This window comes from Dreissena polymorpha, chromosome 1, assembly GCF_020536995.1.
Source record: "Dreissena polymorpha isolate Duluth1 chromosome 1, UMN_Dpol_1.0, whole genome shotgun sequence".
Classification (NCBI taxonomy): domain Eukaryota; kingdom Metazoa; phylum Mollusca; class Bivalvia; order Myida; family Dreissenidae; genus Dreissena; species Dreissena polymorpha.
In genome coordinates this window covers 39,355,478-39,376,517 of record NC_068355.1, presented here as the reverse complement: position 1 = coordinate 39,376,517, position 21,040 = coordinate 39,355,478, and the positions used below count along the sequence as shown (strand labels likewise).

The 21,040-nt window shown below is 34.8% G+C and overlaps 2 protein-coding genes across 2 annotated transcripts; both read left to right on the top strand.

Annotated features, from left to right (window-relative positions):
• The first annotated feature begins 3,253 nt into the window (after positions 1-3,253).
• On the top strand, positions 3,254-12,807 carry LOC127868740 (ras-related protein Rap-2b-like). Its single transcript, XM_052410808.1, has 2 exons — positions 3,254-3,843; positions 12,666-12,807. The coding sequence occupies exons 1-2, from the start codon at positions 3,254-3,256 to the stop codon at positions 12,805-12,807; spliced, it is 732 nt and encodes a 243-aa protein (XP_052266768.1).
• A 39-nt stretch (positions 12,808-12,846) lies between these two features.
• On the top strand, positions 12,847-13,395 carry LOC127868687 (GTP-binding protein Di-Ras1-like). The gene has a single exon (XM_052410683.1). The coding sequence runs from the start codon at positions 12,847-12,849 to the stop codon at positions 13,393-13,395; it is 549 nt and encodes a 182-aa protein (XP_052266643.1).
• Positions 13,396-21,040: the final 7,645 nt, after the last annotated feature.

Genomic DNA, 21,040 nt, shown 5'->3' with positions numbered 1-21,040 from the left:
TTTTGTCCTTGAAATGTGAGGTTACTTAGATGGCGTCGCTTTGCAATTGTTTTTTTTTCTTTCACCAATCGTCTGTTTTCGGACTCCTTTGCTGCGAGTATACCACACAATAGCAATCATAATCCAGTTCCGCATTATCTGTTCTTTGATTCCGCGTAAATCAATATTTTCTTCCTACGTAGGTCTTTCTCACGCTCTAGATTTCTTTTACACTCTTTTGGTTCTCCGATTGATAGAATATGCATAGTAACCATATTCGTACTGCTTGATAACACACCTTGTTATCGATCATCCTCTTTGCCCGAGTTGTCCCACGCAACAAGATCTAAAGCAATCCCCGTCATCCGTCTGTTTTCACGATGTTCTGAAGTCGTGTGCGTCTCATCCCGCCTCGAATTGTCGTCAGACGATTTCTCTTTCAGACGTGTGTCTGAGTTCGTCGTTCGAGAAGGCGAAAACATCATGCGCAGCAACCAGTCCCGGATTATTTGCCGTAACCGTGGGCTTCGTAGTGTTTGATCGTAAGCAATGAGCTTCGAAGTCTATGTCGGCTCCCGCCCCTTCGTGTCGCCATTACCTCTATGTCGGCGTTTTAATCTTTCCACAACTTGAATAAATGGAATCAGCATTATATTTTGTTCTTTATCAAATTATAATAATTGCATAATTATTTCTTTATATTTATTTTTAACTTAGGATTTTGAAACATAAAGGAAGCGCTCGTTTCTTTGTATATATTTAAACGATATTGTTGATTTTATTGTGTGATACCGGTAATCTTTCCTAAGAAGTGAATCATTTAACAAGAAAGAGACAGTGGGTTCTGACGATGTGCCTTGTTTCTTTCCAGATATGATATAAATCCATATAATTCTGAAAACAAATGAGCGCCTTATTAGTTTTAGCCGGTAGTACAGTATACGCTGGATTGAGTTCACCTACCATGATGAACAGCATCTACAGAAATATCAGAACAGGTATTGAACAGCAACATCAATAACAGCAGTTAGAGGATGATGAGTGCAATTAACACCGAATAAACAACATGACAGTGTATAGAATTAAAGTTGGCAAACAATTAGGGTATATTTCTACAGAGTTTATTAAGGAAATATAATAATATTAAAAACGTTTTAGCAAATTAGACATGTGCATAAAATTGTGTCCACTAATTTCAAACAATATGAAAATAAAAAAAATTATATTTAGTTTCATAATACTATTTCTTTTACACAGTTAATGTTTGAAGTAAGGATACAAAATCATGGTAAACATTTTACGTTTTATTTTTCAATAATATAATAATTATATCCACAATTACATAATGATGTGAATAATAATTATATAATGCATAAAATCAATAACGTCAATATTAATTACCAACACGTAGAGTTAAGACGTCCTTCTCATTAACACCTTCAAAGAAACTGCGAATCCGAGTCCTTAAGAAGTCAGCTATGTATTATGTGGTATATGTTTGTTGATTTATCATATTTTTGTTATCAACAGCACTTGGCCAACTTGTAACTTTATTGGAAACTAGATAAGTTAAGGCTTACGCTTGTTGTTGTTGTTGCTTTTTTCTGGTGCTGTTGTTTTTCATGTATTTAAAATTGCAATAATATTACATCATTCAGAATAAAAACATCATTTTAATTTAATTAAATAAGTAGATATAATCCATATAAATGCATGGGCTTTTATTAAATACAGTACAGGTACTCATCGTAGTAGAAATGTCCATAAGTCCGTAATTGTATTAAAACATAACAAATATACAGTAATATCATCACATGCTAAAAAAATGAATTGACTGTTGGATGCCCTCATTGCGATGATTTATGTAATAGTGCGCTTATATTAAAATATCTCATAATGACTATTTATACATAGAAAAACATGCAGTATTTAAACAATACACTTTAGTACGATTTTACAACACACGAATACAAATCTGGCTCATAATAGACATACGACGTCAAAACTAAAACAAAAGAATATCTTGAAGTTATAACATGTGTAAAAATTGTTTCCTGAACATATCATGTTAATATAAAGTCATCACCTCTATAAAAATAATCGCAGATGATCGCAGAATGTCAGACATTTAATTAATCTGCCACACGAAAAGAATCATAAAATGTTCATTATGAGCTACATGTCGATGATCCATTGCCACAACTGCAACAAAAAATACGAATAAATGTTCAAACGGGACTCTTGCAACTATATACAATGTAAACAACTTCACGATAAACATGGTGTTTTCGTATAACTAGTCAGTAGTCCCAGAAGCAGTGACTGAATCGAACACGTATCTTTAAATCGCACTAGCAGGGAACTCAACGGTTTATTGATGGCAAATTGTTGCATTGGTGGTCCTCCACCAGGCAGCTTAATCTGGTCTAAGGATCACCTGCATAGCTGAATAACAGTAATAAAAAAAATCAGAAAAGCGTTTCGTTTGTTTTCAAGTTTTTTTTATCTATGCTCGTTATTGAAACTTTGTTTTAAAATGTTATTAAAAATAAAGCACCACTAACGGTGGTGTTTACATCCATTAAAGTTAAAAGGGTAACCCCACAAAGTAAGGTGATCCTGCAACTTGAAATGTCGATAGCCATTATTACATCAAAATTACATTCGTTGTACACCATTTGAATATTTGAAGTATACAAACAATGGTTGGAAATGGAATACAATTATTTAACATTACATAATACTTGTATTATATTATATAAAGCAGCATTAAGACTTAAACACTGCTATCCTTCATATTAACACATTTACGAAACTGCGAATTCCAGTACCTATAAAGACAGCGGCTCTACCTGACAAGCGGGCAGTTTATTTTGAGACAACAAGCATTTCTTGCAGAGTTTGTATATAGTTGATTTTCTTATTGATAAAAAAATCTTAATATTCACAATTGCATCCTTATTTTATACTATATAGGACACCACCAAGACAGCCATGGAAAATTCTATGACTTCATTACCGTAAGTACATATATTTTGTTCGACATTTTACGACAACAAACCGAAATGATTTTATTGAGTTTAAGTTTGAAATTATGTACAAAAAATATTATTAAAGAATATATGCAATGTAACTGTATTAAAACGCCTCCACAACATTCTTTGCTAAGAGTTTTGAACAATTGTATAGCATTTATACCAAAGAAAAAAAAATTTCGAAAATACATTCTCTAATTAATTATTTGCACTTTTAGGGACCTCTACAACTCCTTGCGATGCGAGCCCTGACAACGCTGAGCGCAAAGGCGCGTATCGTCCTCCTGGGTTCGAAATTCGTCGGCAAGACCACGATCGCCGAATGGTTTGTGCAGAAACGGAAAGTGACTGAGCTGCACTCAATGAAAAGTCAGCAACACGTCCTTATGTCGCAGGACTTCACAGTTGATCTGATCGACACCGACGAGACGGCGCTTCCGGCGCTCATTAAGATGAACATCCGGCGCGCCGACGCGTTCGTCCTCGTCTACGCCGTCGACGACTTCTACTCGTTCGAATATATCCGCTGTATGCGCGACGCCATAGTGAAAATGCGAACCGCCGATGTTCCGATAGTCGTCGTCGGTAATAAGATAGACATCACGGAGCGAGAGGTACACCCGGTTGTCGCTGACTGCTTGGTCACCGTAGAGTGGGAGCATCCGCACGTGGAGGTTTCAGCGCAGAACGGCGACGAAGAACTGACGGCCATTTTCGAAGAGCTGTTTCTACACCCGGCGCTCAACAACGAGACCCTCATGACGGGAGTTTTCGGATCTTCGAAAACGACGAAGTCTAGGCGGAAGACGCGAAGTTCGTTGCCGAAGAGGTGCAGCAAAGCACGTCAACGCATTTCAAGCCGCAGAAAAAGAAATGTCTGCAAATGTCAGCGTTTCGTGTGTGGACTTTGGTTAAAAATATCATCAAGAAGTAAAACGAGTAAAGACGCGTTTATTGAACATTGGATTTTTACATGACGATGGTAGATGTGACTGTAAATGTACGTAAATTAAATATAAATTTTACAAAGAATGTGAATATAAATTAAATTTGTGTAAACATTTGTTAATTTGTGTAAGATAATATATTTTAAATGTATTTTTTGTTTAATCGCTTGCGACTTAAGGTATTAGTCACTTTTTTAACCCTTTAAGTGCTGGACCGAATTTTGAAGGCCTTTGCAAACAGTTTGGATCCAGATGAGACGCCATGAACGTGGCGTCTCATCAGGATCCAAACTGTTTGCGCTATTCTGATAGTATTCTTTGAACAAATCCGAAGAAAATGCTTATTTTAGAAATTCAGCAGACTACATTTGAGCAGACGAAAATTTCCCAGCATGCATGTAAATGTATCTCAAATGTTTACCTCATTGAGTCAATTTTAATTCTGTGATGCTAAATATAGTGTTTGCTCTAAACTAATTTTGTTTTAAGCATCTGAGAAATTGTATTAAGGTATTGTGAATGTAACACACATGTATATCTCATGATTTCAATTGATCTGTGATATTTTTGTGGTCAGTATATGTGTTTGTTTTAAATTTATCTTGTTCGTATGTAAAATGTGATAAATTGTTTATGTTATTATTTGACATGTATGTGCCGAATAAATCTATCTATCTATCTATCTCTAATGGTTAAACACTCTGAATTGTTACAAATAATTGAAGGTTCTTATTTGTTCTTTGTTGATGATAATAAATCAGATAAAGATATTTTATATATGTCTTTGTGCTGCGTATGCAATCATACACATGTACCTGTTAGTCCTACATTTTGCCTTTTTACAACGGATGGGAACGAATAATGAAATGGAATTCGAATAACCGTATTGCATGATTCGAATTTATTTGAATACTGGATTTTTAAGTACCCGAATGCGCGGAATAAGGTACTGATCCTGACTACCACAAATACCATTATAAATATTATATAAGTCTTGAAAAGGGGAATAGAGTAGTTTTTTAAAAGCTATAATTGATAATTATGTTCTCAGTTAACGCTTCGCATTTCACATCCATAAGGTAGAAGATATTTCCAGTTAACATATGATTACAATCTGCAAGTTGTGAAAAAGTACATGTACTTGGTCTCCTATTAGAGACTGCTAAATGTGTGGCACAAAGTGCAGGTAGAGCCCTTGGTCTTCTGATTGCTTAATGTAAATCAGCGGGCGGTTTGCCATATAAAGTATTTACCAAATTATATGATACTACAGTCTGGCCTATACTTTCATATGGGGCACTAAATCATTTTCGTGCATTAATGCAGTAGAAAGTCGAGCTATTCGATTTTTCTTGGTACAGGCCGATACACACCTATACATGCTTTGTATGGCGACACTGCCTGGCAACCCAACACATGTTAAACGGTGGTGGAAATCTATTGCACACCATTGGCATAGACTTGTTAATATGGACAGTGGTAGAATGAATCAAAGAGTATTTTTGTTTTGTTTGGTTAAAAGTAGCAGAAACTTGTAAGAATTGGCAGTTTGAATGTAAAACTAATTTTAACGATGTCTGTTTGTTACATCCATTGAATGACTGTCGTGACGTAACCTGAGAGATTTTTGTGAACAAGTGTTGTCTCACACCATGCATAAATATGTTAGTATATGAAGAAATAATGTTAATGCTGAAGTTCGGCCATCTGGTAGGGGGCGTAATAAACTAAGAACTTATAGACAGTTTAAAGAAACATTTGCTGTAGAAACATATGTTACATCTACACTACCCTTACGACATAGATCTGCTCTTGCTAAGTTTAGATGTGGAATGCTCCACTTAGATTAGAGACTGGAAGGTATGAGAATATTCCAGAAAATCTGTCCCTTATGTAAGCTAGCTATTGAAAATGAATCCAATGTTTTGTTTACTGTGATGCCTACAACTCTGTTAGGATTGACCTTATCTCTAAAGCTAATGAGATAAACAGATCTTTTAACTCACTATGTGTAATGATAAACTAGTGTTTGTACTATCAAGTGAAGACATGGTTAAAGACAGCGCCAATACCTGCCATATGATCTTAAATACACGAACACATACTTTTTTTTATAAATGCATTTTAAGCCTTATCTTAACTTTTAGTAAGACTTATGTTTTATCAGATTTTAGTGATGCTCACATGTAAATCTGTCAGCTTTATCTGAACTTTTAGCAAGACTTATGTTGTACCAGATTTTAGTAATGCTCGCATGTAAAATCTGTAAGCCTTATCTTAACTTTTAGCACGACCTATGTTTTATCAGATTTTAGTGGTGCTCACATCTGCCTGATGATAGAGTTCCATTAAAAAAAATCCTATGTATAATGTATGTATGTGTGTATATGTATGTGTGTTTATGTATGTGTGTATATGTATATATATATGCTAAGTGTGTGTGAATGCTAAGATATGCAAGTTTATGTTTTAGTAAAATTTTTAATTTCGTTATATGTAAAGTATTAACTGCCTATGTTTTAAATAGAGATTTGTCTCTTATAACTTTGTTTGTACTGAGTGACAATACACTTGTAATATAATGAATGACTCGTATGTGTACATGTATATAGTTGTAAAACATGTGTACTGAAGAGACGTTAATAAACTATTAATAAATATGAACGTAATCCTAATTAATTTCCAAACAAGACTTATTTTTTATGATTCCTTCGTATTATCACTTGAGCGCGTGAAATCAATCCAAACACGAGAAGGGCGTATCGCGACTTCATTTAACTTTAAAGTAGTTAGTAGATTAAGTGAATTTGTATTTGGAACATATAGCTGGTTTGAAATGAATGCTCCAGCGCCTCAATCAATTGATATATTGCAAACACGTATATTGGTCAATACTTGAGTAACTAAATTAAGAAATGCGTGTATTTCGCTGTTTATGGGGTCCTTCAGCGCCCGATGCGATTTAATCTTTAAATTACAGCTAAACAGCTTGAGGATGCTGCTATAATTTGAAACTTGTCCCAACCTTCGTGAGTCTAATAGGCAATTAAGGTAAGAGTTTTGGAAAACACTAGAAGCCCTGGGACGAATTTTGAATTATAGCTGCAATGTATAGCCATGAGCTGTTATTTAAAGATGTCAATGGTGGTCTGGTCGTGTATTGCTAGAGGATGCCGGGGTACGGGGTGAAAACCCACCTGTCCGGTATAACGAGCACCAAGCATCCTTGCATATTGCTTGCTCGGAAACTGAAAGCGGGTCCCGAGGTGAGAAGCGTGTGTATATACCAACGGCGCAAAGCGACCAGCAAAGTAAAATATGATTAGATAATCGTGGCTCTATGATATTGCAATTAAAATGAGTGGTCATTTGAAGTAAACCCAAGTGGGTGTTCCCGTGTCGTGTTAATTGCGAGACGATGAACTGTGAACAACTTGTACAATATGTTAAAACAGTGGAGGAAACATTCTTATTAACACCCTTGCAAACGGACAGATAAAACACTAAACAAGTATTCCACACCTCCGTATGCTAACAATCTCATCGTTAATTGATGGCAGTAGTTATCATAACACGACCAGACACATTTATTTTCTCTTAAGCACACGATTCTTATCAGCAATATAAACACTATAGATTGTAACGTACCAGTGATTGACTGAGTAAAATCGTGTATCAACATTTTCGCGCGCGCAACGCCCAAACAAATCAAGCAACGAAGTAATAGAAATAAAAGTATACGTTCGAATAAATTCTGATTGTTTCCATCGCGAAGTTGAACACTGCTTTGACGGCAGGCGTCGTTTCGGAGGTCGCGGTGGCAAAAAAATAGACACCGCATTGTTCTGGCGTCAGCAGTACATTTGAGGTATAACTTGTGACCATTGATACGCGTTATTTAACATTCCGTAAAAACTGTAATAGCTGGAAACTGCAGCTAAAATTCAAAATTCGTCCCAACTTTCGCGAGAAAAGTAGGTTAATTATGTGGGAGTGCTAGAAAACTCCGAGTCTTAACATAATTTTGAATTTCACAAACATGCGTTTATATTAGAAAAAAACGAGAAACAATGGACTAACATATATTTTTTAAGTTACACGCGTGCTACAAATTGACTGCTCGTGCAAAACAGGGAAATTCTTCACGAACGGGGCATATATTTTACATTATGTGCTACAATATGCAAATATACGTTTATGACGTAAGCAAACAACATCAAGGGGGGGGGGGGGTCGCAAGGATATTGACTATTCGATGTGAGGAATTTCATATTGTTTGTATATGGCTGCTGAAAAATGACGACCTCGAAATATGTATAGTATTAAAAATGAGTGTCATTATTTATTAGTCTGCCCTGTTTATGATCATATAAGAAAACTCTTTTTTATTGATAACTGCTTAGAATGTACATTATCAGAATATTTTTTGTGCTTATTAGGTATGACACCAGGCAGCAAGCTTTTTTTGTATTTCGAAGATATCTTGACGTTGCATATACGTTACTGGCATGTGTACTGCAACTGAAGTCAAACTCGCATATTGTGCATATTTGTAAATTTGCTGCTAAATTATTCATAATACCCGCCTCCAATATTGGTTTCAATACATTTAACTAACGTTTAAATGTTTGCCATATATCAATAAGCAATTTTATTACTTTGCACGTCGCACCATTACTTTTGTTGATATTGTGAACAATCTCACTACTTATGATTACTGCATGTATTTGTATTTTTGGCCGGAAGCCTTTCAGTAAAAATAAACCAATTGTTGTTGTTGTTGTTGTAAATGTATATTTCAAGGGCTAACTTGTTGTACATCTGTCAAGATCTCTAAGATTCATATGATTCTCAAAAAGGAAACAAAGTGCTGCTTATAAAACCAATTTAAACAATCGGACTACATATGTATGTTTTTGCAATTATTACAGCTTTGTTAACGGAGAAACCTACACCGAACTCTGAGAACACTGGTCAACTCATAGAACGTACGGAATAACTGCGGCTAATGGCTAATGACCTTTTACCATTTTCTCTTTCCTCGTTTAAATAGAAGTTATTTAAAATGATTGGGCCAGTTAATGTGTAATTACTAATTGCTACACTTGCCGAACTTGACACATAACAAACCACACCACATCATATTCTTCTTAAATTTCAAGGCAAGATAAAAAACAATTCTTTCTAAAGTAAATACATTACGCGCCTAGTTGGCGTATTAGTATTTAGGTTAGTATTTTGTTAACCTCGTGTCTCTTTCTATGGAAGCATAATCCATATCTTTCCGCCAACATTTTGCTTTCATGTTCCATTATATACAAAGCGCACTGAGTTCGACAGGTTTCACATCGTTTGGCCAATCGTAGAGCGTAAGCTTATGAATACCCCGGTGGCAAATCTTGTCTTTATTGACGCCTTCAATGCTTTTGTCCTTTGAAATGTGAAGGTACTTAGATGGCGTCGCTTTGCGAATTGTTTTATTTTCTTTCCACCAATCGTCTGTTTTCGGACTCCTTTGCTGCGACTATACCACACAATAGCAATCATAATCCAGTTCCGCATTATCTGTTCTTTCATTCCGCGTAGATCAATATTTTCTTCCTACGTAGGTCTTTCTCACGCTCTAGATTTCTTTTACACTCTTGTGTTCTCCGATTGATAGAATATGCATAGTAACCATATTCGTACTGCTTGATAACACACCTTGTTCCGATCATTCTCTTTGCCCGAGTTGTCCCACGCAACAAGATCTAAAGCAATCCCCGTCATCCGTACTGTTTTCACGACTCATCCCGCCTCGAATTGTCGTCAGACGATTTCCCTTCTGACGTGTGTCTGAGTTCGTCGTTCGAGAAGGCGAAAACATCATGCGCAGCAACCAGTCCCGGATTATTTGCCATAATCGTGGGCTTCGTAGTGTTTGGTCGTAAGCAATGAGCTTCGATGTCTATGTCGGCTCACGCCCCTCCGTGTCGCCATTACCTCTATGTCGGCGGCTTTAATCTTCCACAACTTGAATAAATGGCAACAGCATTATATTTTGTTCTTTATCAAATTATAATAATTGCATAATTATTACTTTAAATTTTATTTTTAACTTAGAAGTTTAGAAACATAAACAGTAAGAAAGCGCTCGTTTCTTTGTATATATTTAAACGATATTGTTGATTTTATTGTGTGATACCGGTAATCTTTCCTCAGAATCATCAAACAAGAAAGAGACAGTGGGCCTGACGATGTGCCTTGTTTTCTTTCCAGAAATGATATAAATCCATATAATTCTGAAAACAAATGAGCGCCTTATTAGTTTTAGCCGGTAGTACAGTATACGTTGGATTTAGTTCACCTACCATGATGAACAGCATTTACAGAAATATCAGAACAGGTGTATGAACAGCAACATCAATAACAGCAGTTAGAGGATGATGAGTGCAATTACCACCGAAAAAACAACATGACAGTGTAAAGAATTAAAGTTGGCAAACAATTAGGGTATATTTCTACAGAGTTTATTAAGGAAATTTAATAATATTAAAAACGTTGTAGAAAATTAGACATGTGCATAAAATTGTGTCCACTGAATTTCAAAAAATATGAAAAATAAAAAAAAATTATTTAGTTTCATAATACTACTACTTTTTCACAGTTAAATGTTTGAAGTAAGGATACACTATCATGGTAAACATTTTAAGTTTTATTTTTCAATAATATAATAATTATATAATACAATTACATAATGATGTAAATAATAATTATATAATGCATAAAATCAATAACGTCAATACTTAATTACCAACACGTAGAGTTAAGACGCCCTTCTCATTAACACCTTCAATAAAAACTGCGAGTCCGAGTCCCTTAAAGAAGTCGGTTATGTATTATGTGGTATATGTTTGTTGATTTATATCATAGTTTGTTTTGTTACTACAGCACTTGGTCAACTTGTAACTTTATTGGAAACTAGATAAGTAAAGGCTTACGCTTGTTGTTGTTGTTGCTTTTTTCTGGTGCTGTTGTTTTCATTTATTTATAATTACAAATAATTATTACATCTTCCAGAATAAAAGCATGATTTTAATTTAATTAAATAAGTAGATATGCATCCATATTGAATGCATGTGCTTATTAAAATACAGTACAGGTACTCATCGTAGTAGAAATGTCCATAAGTCCGTAATTGTATTAAAACATAACAAATATACAGTAATATCATCACATGCTAAAAAATATGAATTGACTGTTGGATGCCCTCATTGCGATGATTTTATGCAATAGTGCGCTTATATTAAAATATCTAATAATGACTATTTATACATAGAAAACATGCAGTATTTAAACAATACACTTTAGTACGATTTTACAACACACGAATACAAATCTGGCTCATAACTAGACATACGACGTCAAAACTAAAACAAAAGAATATCTCTTGAAGTTATTACATGAGTACAAATTGTTTCCTGAACATGTCATGCTAATATAAAGTCATCACCTCTATAAAAATGAATCGCAGATGTTACGTGTCGATGATCCATTGCCACAACTGCAACAAAAGTTACGAATAAATGTTCAAACGGGACTCTTGCAACTATATACAATGTAAACAACTTCACGATAAACATGGTGTTTTCGTATAACTTGTTAGTAGTGCCAATGTACCCAGAAGTAGTGACTGAATCGAACACAGTATCTTAAATCGCACTAGCACGGAACTCAACGGTTTATTGATGGCACTTGTTGCAATTGGTGGTCCGTGGTTACTTGCGGGCGCTGTCCCGGAAAAGCTGCACCTCGGCGTCTCTCTGCACGTGCATGCATACTTCCGAGTATGACCCTGGTGGACCTCCACCAGGCAGCTTTATATCTGGTCTCAAAATCCTTGCATCGCTGAAAAACAGTAACAAAAAATCACAAAAGCGTTTCGTTTGTTTTCAAGTTTTTTTTTTATCTATGCTTGTTTATTGAAAAATTGTTTTAAAATGTTACTTAAAATAAAGCACCACTAACGGTGGTGTTTACCTCCATTAAAGTTAAAAGGGGTAACCCCACAAAGTAAGGTGATCCTGCACTTTGAAATGTCGATAGCCATTTATTACATCAAAATATTCCTTGTTCGGTGTACACCATTTGAATATTTGAAGTATACCAAACAATGGTTGGAAATGGTATACACTTATTTAACAATTACATAATACTTGTATTATATTATATAAAAGCAGCATTAAGACGTAAACACTGTTTTCCTTCGTATTAACACATTTAACGAAACTGCGAATTCCAGTACCTATAAAGACAGCGGCTCTACCTGACAAGCGGCAGTGTATTTTGAGACAACAAGCATTTCTGCATAGATTGTTTATAGTTGATTTTTCTTATTGATAAAAAAATCTTAATATTCACCATTGCATCCTTATTTTATACTATATAGGACACCACCACGACAGCCATGGAAAACTCTATGACTTCATTACCGTAAGTACATATATTTTGTTCGACATTTTACAACAAACCGAAATGATTTAATTGAGTTTTAAGTTTGAAATTATTATACAAAAAATATTATTAAAGAATATATGCAATGTAACTGTATTAAAACGCCTCCACAACATTCTTTGCTAAGAGTTTTGAACCATTGTATAGGATTTATACCAAAGAAAAAAATAATTTCGAAAACACATTATCTAATTAATTATTTGCACTTTAGAGACCTCTATAACTCCATGCGACTGCGAGCTCTGACAACGCTGAGCACAAAGGCGCGTATCGTTCTCCTGGGTTCGAAATTCGTCGGCAAGACCACGATCGCCGAATGGTTTGTGCAGAAACGGAAAGGAAACGGAAAGTGACTGAGCTGCACTCAATGAAAAGTCAGCAAACACGTCCTTATGTCGCAGGACTTCACAGTTGATCTGATCGACACCGACGAGACGGCGCTTCCGGCGCTCATCAAGATGAACATCCGGCGCGCCGACGCGTTTGTCCTCGTCTACGCCGTCGACGACTTCTACTCGTTCGAATATATCCGCTGTATGCGCGACGCCATAGTGAAAATGCGAACCGCCGATGTTCCGATAGTCGTCGTCGGTAATAAGATAGACATCACGGAGCGAGAGGTACATCCGGTTGTCGCTGACTGCTTGGTCACCGTAGAATGGGAGCATCCGCACGTGGAGGTTTCAGCGCAGAACGGCGACGAAGAACTGACGGCCATTTTCGAAGAGCTGTTTCTACACCCGGCGCTCAACAACGAGACCCTCATGACGGGAGTTTTCGGATCTTCGAAAACGACGACGTCTAGGCGTAAGACGCTGAGTTCGTTGCCAAAAGAGGAGGAGCAAAGCACGTCAATGCATTTCAAGCCGCATAAAAAGAAAGGTCTGCAAATGTCAGCGTTTCGTGTGTGGACTTTGGTTAAAAATATCATCAAGAAGTAAAACTAGGAAAGACGCGTTTATCTTGAACATTGCATTTTTACATGACGATGGTAGATGTGACTGTAAATGTGCGTAAATAAAATATAAATATTACAAAGAATGTGTATATAAATTAAATTTGTGTAAACATTTTGTTAATTTGTGTAAGGTAATTATTATTTAAATGTATATTTTAGTTTAATCGCTTGCGACCTTAAGGTGATAGTCAAATGTTATATTGCACCTTTTTAACCTTTAATGCTGGAACCGAATTTTGAAGGCCTTTGCAAACAGTTTTGGATCCAGATGAGACGCCAATGAACGTGGCGTCTCATCAGGATCCAAACTGTTTGCTATTCTGATAGTATTCTTTGAACAAAATCGAAGAAAATGCTTATTTTAGAAATTCAGCAGACTACATTTTAGCAGACGACAAATTTCCCAGCATGCATGTAAATGTATCTCAAATGTTTACCTCATTGAGTCAATTTTAATTCTGTAATGTAATATATATGTGTTTTGTTCTAATCTAATTTGTTTTAAGCATCTGAGAAATTGTATTAAGGTATTGTAAATGTAACACACATGTATACCTCATGATTTCAATTTGATCTGTGATATTTTTAGTGGTCAGTATATGTGTTTGTTTTAAATTTATCTTGTTCTAATGCAAATGTGATAAATTGTTTATGTTATTATTTGACATGCATATTCCGAATAAATCTATCTATCTATCTATAATGGTTAAACACTCTGAATTGCAACAAATAATTGAAGGTCTAATTTGTTCTTTGTTGATGATAATAAATCAGATAAAGATATTTTTTATATGTTTTGTGCTGCGTATGCAATGTACCGGTTAGTCCTACATTTTGCCTTTTAACAACGGATGGGAACGAATAATGAAATGGAATTCGAATAATCGTATTGCATGATTCGAATATGTTTGAATACTGGATTTTTTTAAGAACCCGAATGCCCGGAATAAAGTACTGATCCTGACTACCACAAATACCATTATAAATCTTATATTATATAAGTCTTGAAAAGGGGAATGGGTAGTTATTTCTAAAAGCTATAATTGATAATTATGTTCTCAGTTAACGCTTCGCATTTCACATCCATAAGGTAGAAGACATTTTCAGTTAATATATGATAACAATCAGCAAGTTGTGAACAAGTACATGTACCTTGGTCTCCTGTCAGATGAGCATTTAGATTATGGTGCCACTGCTACATGTGTGGCACAAAGTGCAGGTAGAGCCATTGTTCTTCTGATTGCTAAATGTAAATCGGCGGGCGGTTTGCCATATAAAATATTTACCAAAACTATATGATACTACAGTCTGGCCTATAATTTCATATGGTGCGGCCATTTGGGGCACTTAATCATTTTGTGCATTAATGCAGTAGAAAGTCGAGCTATTCGATTTTTTCTTGGTACAGGCCGATACACGCCTATACATGCTTTGTATGGCGACACTGCCTGGCAACCACCACACATTAAACGGTGGAAATCTATTGCACACCATTTGCATAGACTTGTTAATATGGACAGTGGAAGAATGAATCAAAGAGTATTTTTGTTTTGTTTGGTTAAAAGTAGCAGAACTTGTAAGAATTGGCAGTTTGAATGTAAAACTAATTTTAACGATGTCTGTTTGTTACATCCATTGAATGACTGTCGTGACATAAACCTGAGAGAATTTTGTGAACAAGTGTTGTCTCACACCATGCATAAATATGTTAGTATATGAAGAAATAATGTTAATGCTGAAGTCCGGCCATCTGGTAGGGGGCGTAATAAACTTAGAACTTATAGACAGTTTAAAGAAACATTTGCTGTAGAAACGTATGTAACATCTACACTTCCCTTACGACATAGATCTTCTCTTGCTAAGTTTAGATGTGGAATTGCTCGCCTTAGATTAGAGACTGGAAGGTATGAGAATATTCCAGAAAATCTGCGTGTCTGTCCCGTATGTAAGCTAGCTATTGAAAATGAATCACATGTTTTGTTTCACTGTGATGCCTACAACTCTGTTAGGATTGACCTTATCTCTAAAGCTAATGAGATCTTTTAATTCACTATGTGATAATGATAAACTAGTGTTTTTACTATCAAATTAAAACATGGTTAAAGTCAGCGCCAATATCTGCCATTATGATCTTAAATACACGAATACATATTTTTTAATAAATAGCATGTTGAGCCTTATCTGAACTTTTAGCAAGACTTATGTTTTATCAGATTTTAGTGATGCTCACATTTAAATCTGTCAGCTTTATCTGAACTTAATTATATATATATATATATATATATATATATATATATATATATATATATATATATATATCGATATAATTTGATACCCGAAGCCTTCAAGTATGTCATTCTTAGCAATGCTTAAGCACATCGTGCCAAATACATTTTATCATGTAACGTTACACATGGCCATTTGACAGCTGTCCTAACTAACAAACATTAAAGAATTGCGAATTTTCATTTTTTTTTTAAGAACGCTGTTTATAAGGGCACACATTCACACTTACGACAGTTATACATACATAAATTAACATTTTATTTTAAAGAAATCATCGTTATTTAAATATTGTGACAGCACGTGGATCTTTCATATTAAGAGCAAAATGCATAACTGAATATCACAATCTGGATAGTCGAGATGTTAAGGGGTAAGCCTTTAATTCCAAAGAACCATAGTTTACATCCCAGTAGAGCTAACTTATTTCTTTCCTACTTCTTTCTTTTTGTACTTAATCTCGTAAGATGTGATGTTTAAATCTATCGATTTAAGGCATTTAAAAGCATAATACATATAACTCAAAATATCATAAAAAATATACGGCGTGTAAGTTGTGTTTAATTTTATGAAAGCTCACAATTAAAATCGTGTTGTTCAAGTATTTTTTATACATGTAATCAAGTTCAAGATTGGCTTTATATGCATGTTTGATCTTAATTTACTTGTCGAATGTGCATGGCAAATTTTGCAAATATCGAATATATGTTTTTTACAGACATTTCTTCTTTTTTTTTCGCTCTTACAATTCCCCTTTTCCGTGTTCCTTAAGTCATCCTGTAGATGTTTTAACGCGTCAACATGTGTAATATAAAAATATGTAATTGTTGAATTACATTGGTATTACATTGGAAACAGGGTATAGCATGTGATAAATTAATTATAGTGCACAGCGGTATTTTAATGGCATATAGATGCGAGCTGCGAGTATTATCCTGCATAGATTCAGAAAGCAATACTTGTGGACGGAGTGAAGATCAAAGCGCTGAAGGCACTGAATTTGTTCGCTGGTATATAATCTTAGACGCAACTCAGTTTTCAAAATTATGTTATAGCTTTTTATATCGCAAATTTGAAATGACCACAACCCATTCAAATTTATAAAGAGTGTGTCTTAAAGCACAGGTCGAGATGTGTGTATTTTTTTCAAATAATTGATACAGCTAATCAGTGTGCACAGGCTATATAATCTTATTTGACATGCATTAAACACCAAAGAAGCAGTATAAAAGGGCAACAAACTCACACAATGTCTACTTTTCAGTTGTACACTTGTGTGTAAACTGCAGAAGACAAAAATAATTATTTTCATAATATTTTAACGTAAGAAATCATAGAAAAGGTTCATACAATTTAGAAGATTTGCTTGCGGAAATAATATTTCAAGTTTGTATTTAATATTTTCCAATGAAATTTCGCATACATATACTTAAGTAAACAAACAATATGTATGTATAATTTGGTGGCTGAAAGTTATATAGTTATTGACTTACAGAGAAAGTTTTTTGTTGTCTGCTTGAAATTCAAATTTCCCTGTTAATGCTTAGCATCGCCCACTTGATAGGTTATGAACTTCTCTCGGCAAGTAGCTAGCGAATGACTCAAAGCAAGTTTCAGATTCAACAGTATACCAAATGCTGTCTGCTCAAACACGTGATTCTATTTATAAAAACTCTAACGTTAGCAGCAAATCACCGGCAGATAAACCCAGCCTACTAGTGAATGTTGGTTAATATTTTACCACCGCAAAATCAAGCAAGTGAGATCCGGCTTTTAAGCCCCGTTTTCCCTGAAAGCACAAATATGTACAGATTTCAAAGATAAACACTAGACTGGCCAACGTTGTCTTCTGCAAGTTGTTAAATACACTCTATGTACTGTACCAGTGAGAACAGGTAGATGCGGAGATTAAAGCAGACGCTTTAAGCATTATCGTCTGCTAAAGTTTACTGGAGTTATCCACACAGGCAGTCACGGGTTACGGTTCCTGCCGTACCTAAGCCCATACTGATCCATACTGATTTGTAAAATTGCGTCTGCATTATTTGTGAGCTTCGCCCACAAATAAATATGGTCTGTAACATTAGCGTGAGCTAACGCTCACACTAAAAATGGTATAGTTGGAGAACGAGTTACTACCAATTGCGTGATGAACAAACATAATATAAGCATGCCTTACAGATTATAAAAAGTTTTACCTTACTTAATTTAAAATGCTATATTTAGAGCGCAATAGGTAATTCGAAGATTGGTGGTATACACATTGGATCCCCGGCCATGTGGGAAAATGTCATGACAAAATTTCGTTTCAATTTTATGTGCATTTATTAAAGGTTCACATTCTAACACTGAAAAAAAGCATGATTTGGTTAACGGATCGCCTTAAAATAACTTAATTACTGTTGATAACGGCAAAAACAACTATACAAGAAAGTATCATGCTCAATCTTATATTCAATATGGTAGTTTTAAGGGGTTTTTGTCTTCTCCAATATTTTTGTGAAATGAAGTTTGACAATCTCGTATTGCTAAAAATGTGTCGGTATCAGTAATACTATGATACACATACTTGAATACGGCAATGTTCGTTTGAGTTTAAACTACATTGTAATTGGAAGATAGAAACGTTGGTGTTTTTCATTTTATCATGGGGTTTTAAGATATTTATTCCGAAAAGGCGTAATATCTTGACGTGTTGTAAAACTTCCTTGTATTTGTTTATTAAATGATTGCACAAATTACGCTAAATGCATGGAATGTTAACTATGTAAAATAAATGTTGACTCAGCAGAAGAAACCCGACAGTCGTTATCTTAGATTCCATAAGAGCGCAGCAATCTGCGGAGCTTTTTAGTACTACATAAACCACTTCTATTTCTTCTACTTCTTCAACAAACAACAACAACAACATAGACTTTGGTTGATACAATTGATATAGGCTTGTTTGGCGCAATAACATAAAAATAAACAAAAACCCCATCCCCTCTCAACACACACCCACACACACGCTAAGAAAGGATAATTTCTCAGAAAAAAACACACAAACAAAACAGGCTATTTATTTTGAACAATAAAACAATTTTAAAGATTTTAAACTTACAGACGCACACAATATAAAACCAATGAACGTCTCATACAAGTGAAACTACAGTATGGAAGACCAAAACCGTCCTGTATGAATTCAAATGTTAATGTTTTTCGCATTTGTAAGTTTAATAAAAATGTTATCCCAGGGGTCCGAATCCATGTTGTTAAGGAGATAATGCCCAATTGCTACCGCTGAAGCATTTGAAATGAACTGAGTTTAAATGTTTTGTACGTTATATAAGTTTCCAAACAATCGACATAAACAACCAAAAGATTTGTTATATAACCGATATATATTGAACATTATTATCTATAAATATATACATATTTACTCCGTTCATAGTCGGGTGTGTTCTTGGTCACGTTTGAATATAATACATCAATACATTTTTTTGATTCTATAACAAAAACTATTTTGGCGAACTGTAAACAAGTCCCTTTTAATTCATCATACATTTCCAATAAGTGTTCGCTTCAGTTATGTGTTTACACCAGTCCACTCAATACAGCTCTATTACCTGATTAATCTTATAACAACTGATACCGCAAACTGAAAAATTTCCCCAGCAAAGTTTATATGGTAGTATTATACAATCAAAGCGCTGAAGGCACTGAAGATGTTCGCTATTGCATAATTTAACACGCAATTCATTTTTCAAAAGCAATCGCAAGTTTGAAATGAACACACGTCATTCAACTTTATAAAGTGTGTGTCATAGCGCACGGGTCGAGTTTTGTGTGCACTTTTTATCACCCTTATTATTTCACAGAAATAACTTAGACAAAATAAAAACAACATGCTTTTTGGTGGTTCTGAAAGCATAGAAAGTATGATGAAAATGGTACTGATAACTTAATATAAAGAAAATTTGCAGTCACCATTATATTAAAGGAATATTTTTTCTGATATCAAATAACTATCTCACCAAGATTATAACTCCATAATGAAAGTTCCATGTACAAAACTTTTGATTTTTGACACCATATACAAATTCAAAATATAGAATAATCTTCGTATCTTGTATATGGAGGAATAAAAGTATATAAACATTGCTGTTTACGCTTTACTTGTTACCCGAGCAGTTCACACGGTGTCAACAACGCTGACATAAACATAGGTATAGAGCACTAATGCGCTTTAAGGCGTAGCTGTTTTACTCAGTTTTTATCTTAGTGACTTTTACATAACGCCAACAGACACGCATGAATATTTTCGAATATTTAATAAGCTGATTCGAGATACAACCTCTGAATTTTTGCTACATCACTGCGTATGTGCTCAATTCAAAGGATGTAGCACTGTTCAGTGTAAGGAATTCCGGACTACTCTCTGTATGCTCAAACGACACAAATTGTGGCCCTGTTACAATTACGCGTTACAATCCATCTCGCAGAAATTCACTTTCGCCTCCAAGATGAGAAAACAATCATTAGCGAAATAGTATAGTGTCACGATAAGAGAAAATGGTTTAATTATCATACCAAAATGTTTGCCGTTCTTGGTCAGCACGTCTGGAAATCATTCCTTAATGTATGGATAGGCTGCCATTATGAACAAGTTTGCTATTTTGAATTCAATTTTGAATCAAAACGCATTGTTCTTAAATGTGGCATTTTCAATTCGCAATGAGATTTGTAATGACCCTCGTCATGCGAAAATGGGTCTTATTCCATATTCGCTCATCATATAAATAGCCCACTCAGCTATTTCTCCTTCTGGTAAGGAGAAAAATAACATATTGAGTGATTTTATAGCGAACAGCATCGCCTATGGCCTGACTGCGCAAAAGCACATGTTGGGTTTAACAAACGCTTGCCGAAACGCATAGGACCCATTTTCGCATGACGGTGCTATTGACGTGTGATTTAAAAGTGTCGAAAGAAAACTGCGTTTAAATCAAATATCAACATACCATATATTTCGATAGTGAAGAAAGATACTCATAACAAGGCATATGAGGACACATATGAAGTGCTCTCCCGTAGTATATTTTTTTTATCTACTCACACTAATGTGTGGTCTAACAATGCTAACACACATTTCATGCGGTAAATATGCAACTTACAAGTGAAACTTTATTTTAATTGTATTCATTTATTTAGAAAAGTAAATTGCTATCTTTATTTCAAAGTCAGCGTATACGCCGACTACATTTTTAAAAGATATTTATTGTTATAAATCTATTTGATATAATATATTAAGTTGTTTTCGGTTTTAGCGATTATAAAGCATTTTCGAGGTTGCCTATAGTATGCCT

Excerpts from the sequence above, each read along its gene's own strand:
- LOC127868740 (XM_052410808.1), top strand. The coding sequence starts at position 3,254 with ATGCGAGCCCTGACAACGCTGAGCGCAAAGGCGCGTATCGTCCTCCTG. Across the intron at positions 3,844-12,665 it reads CGAAGTTCGTTGCCGAAGAG|AGACCTCTATAACTCCATGC; the intron begins GTGCAGCAAAGC and ends TTTGCACTTTAG.
- LOC127868687 (XM_052410683.1), top strand. The coding sequence starts at position 12,847 with ATGTCGCAGGACTTCACAGTTGATCTGATCGACACCGACGAGACGGCG.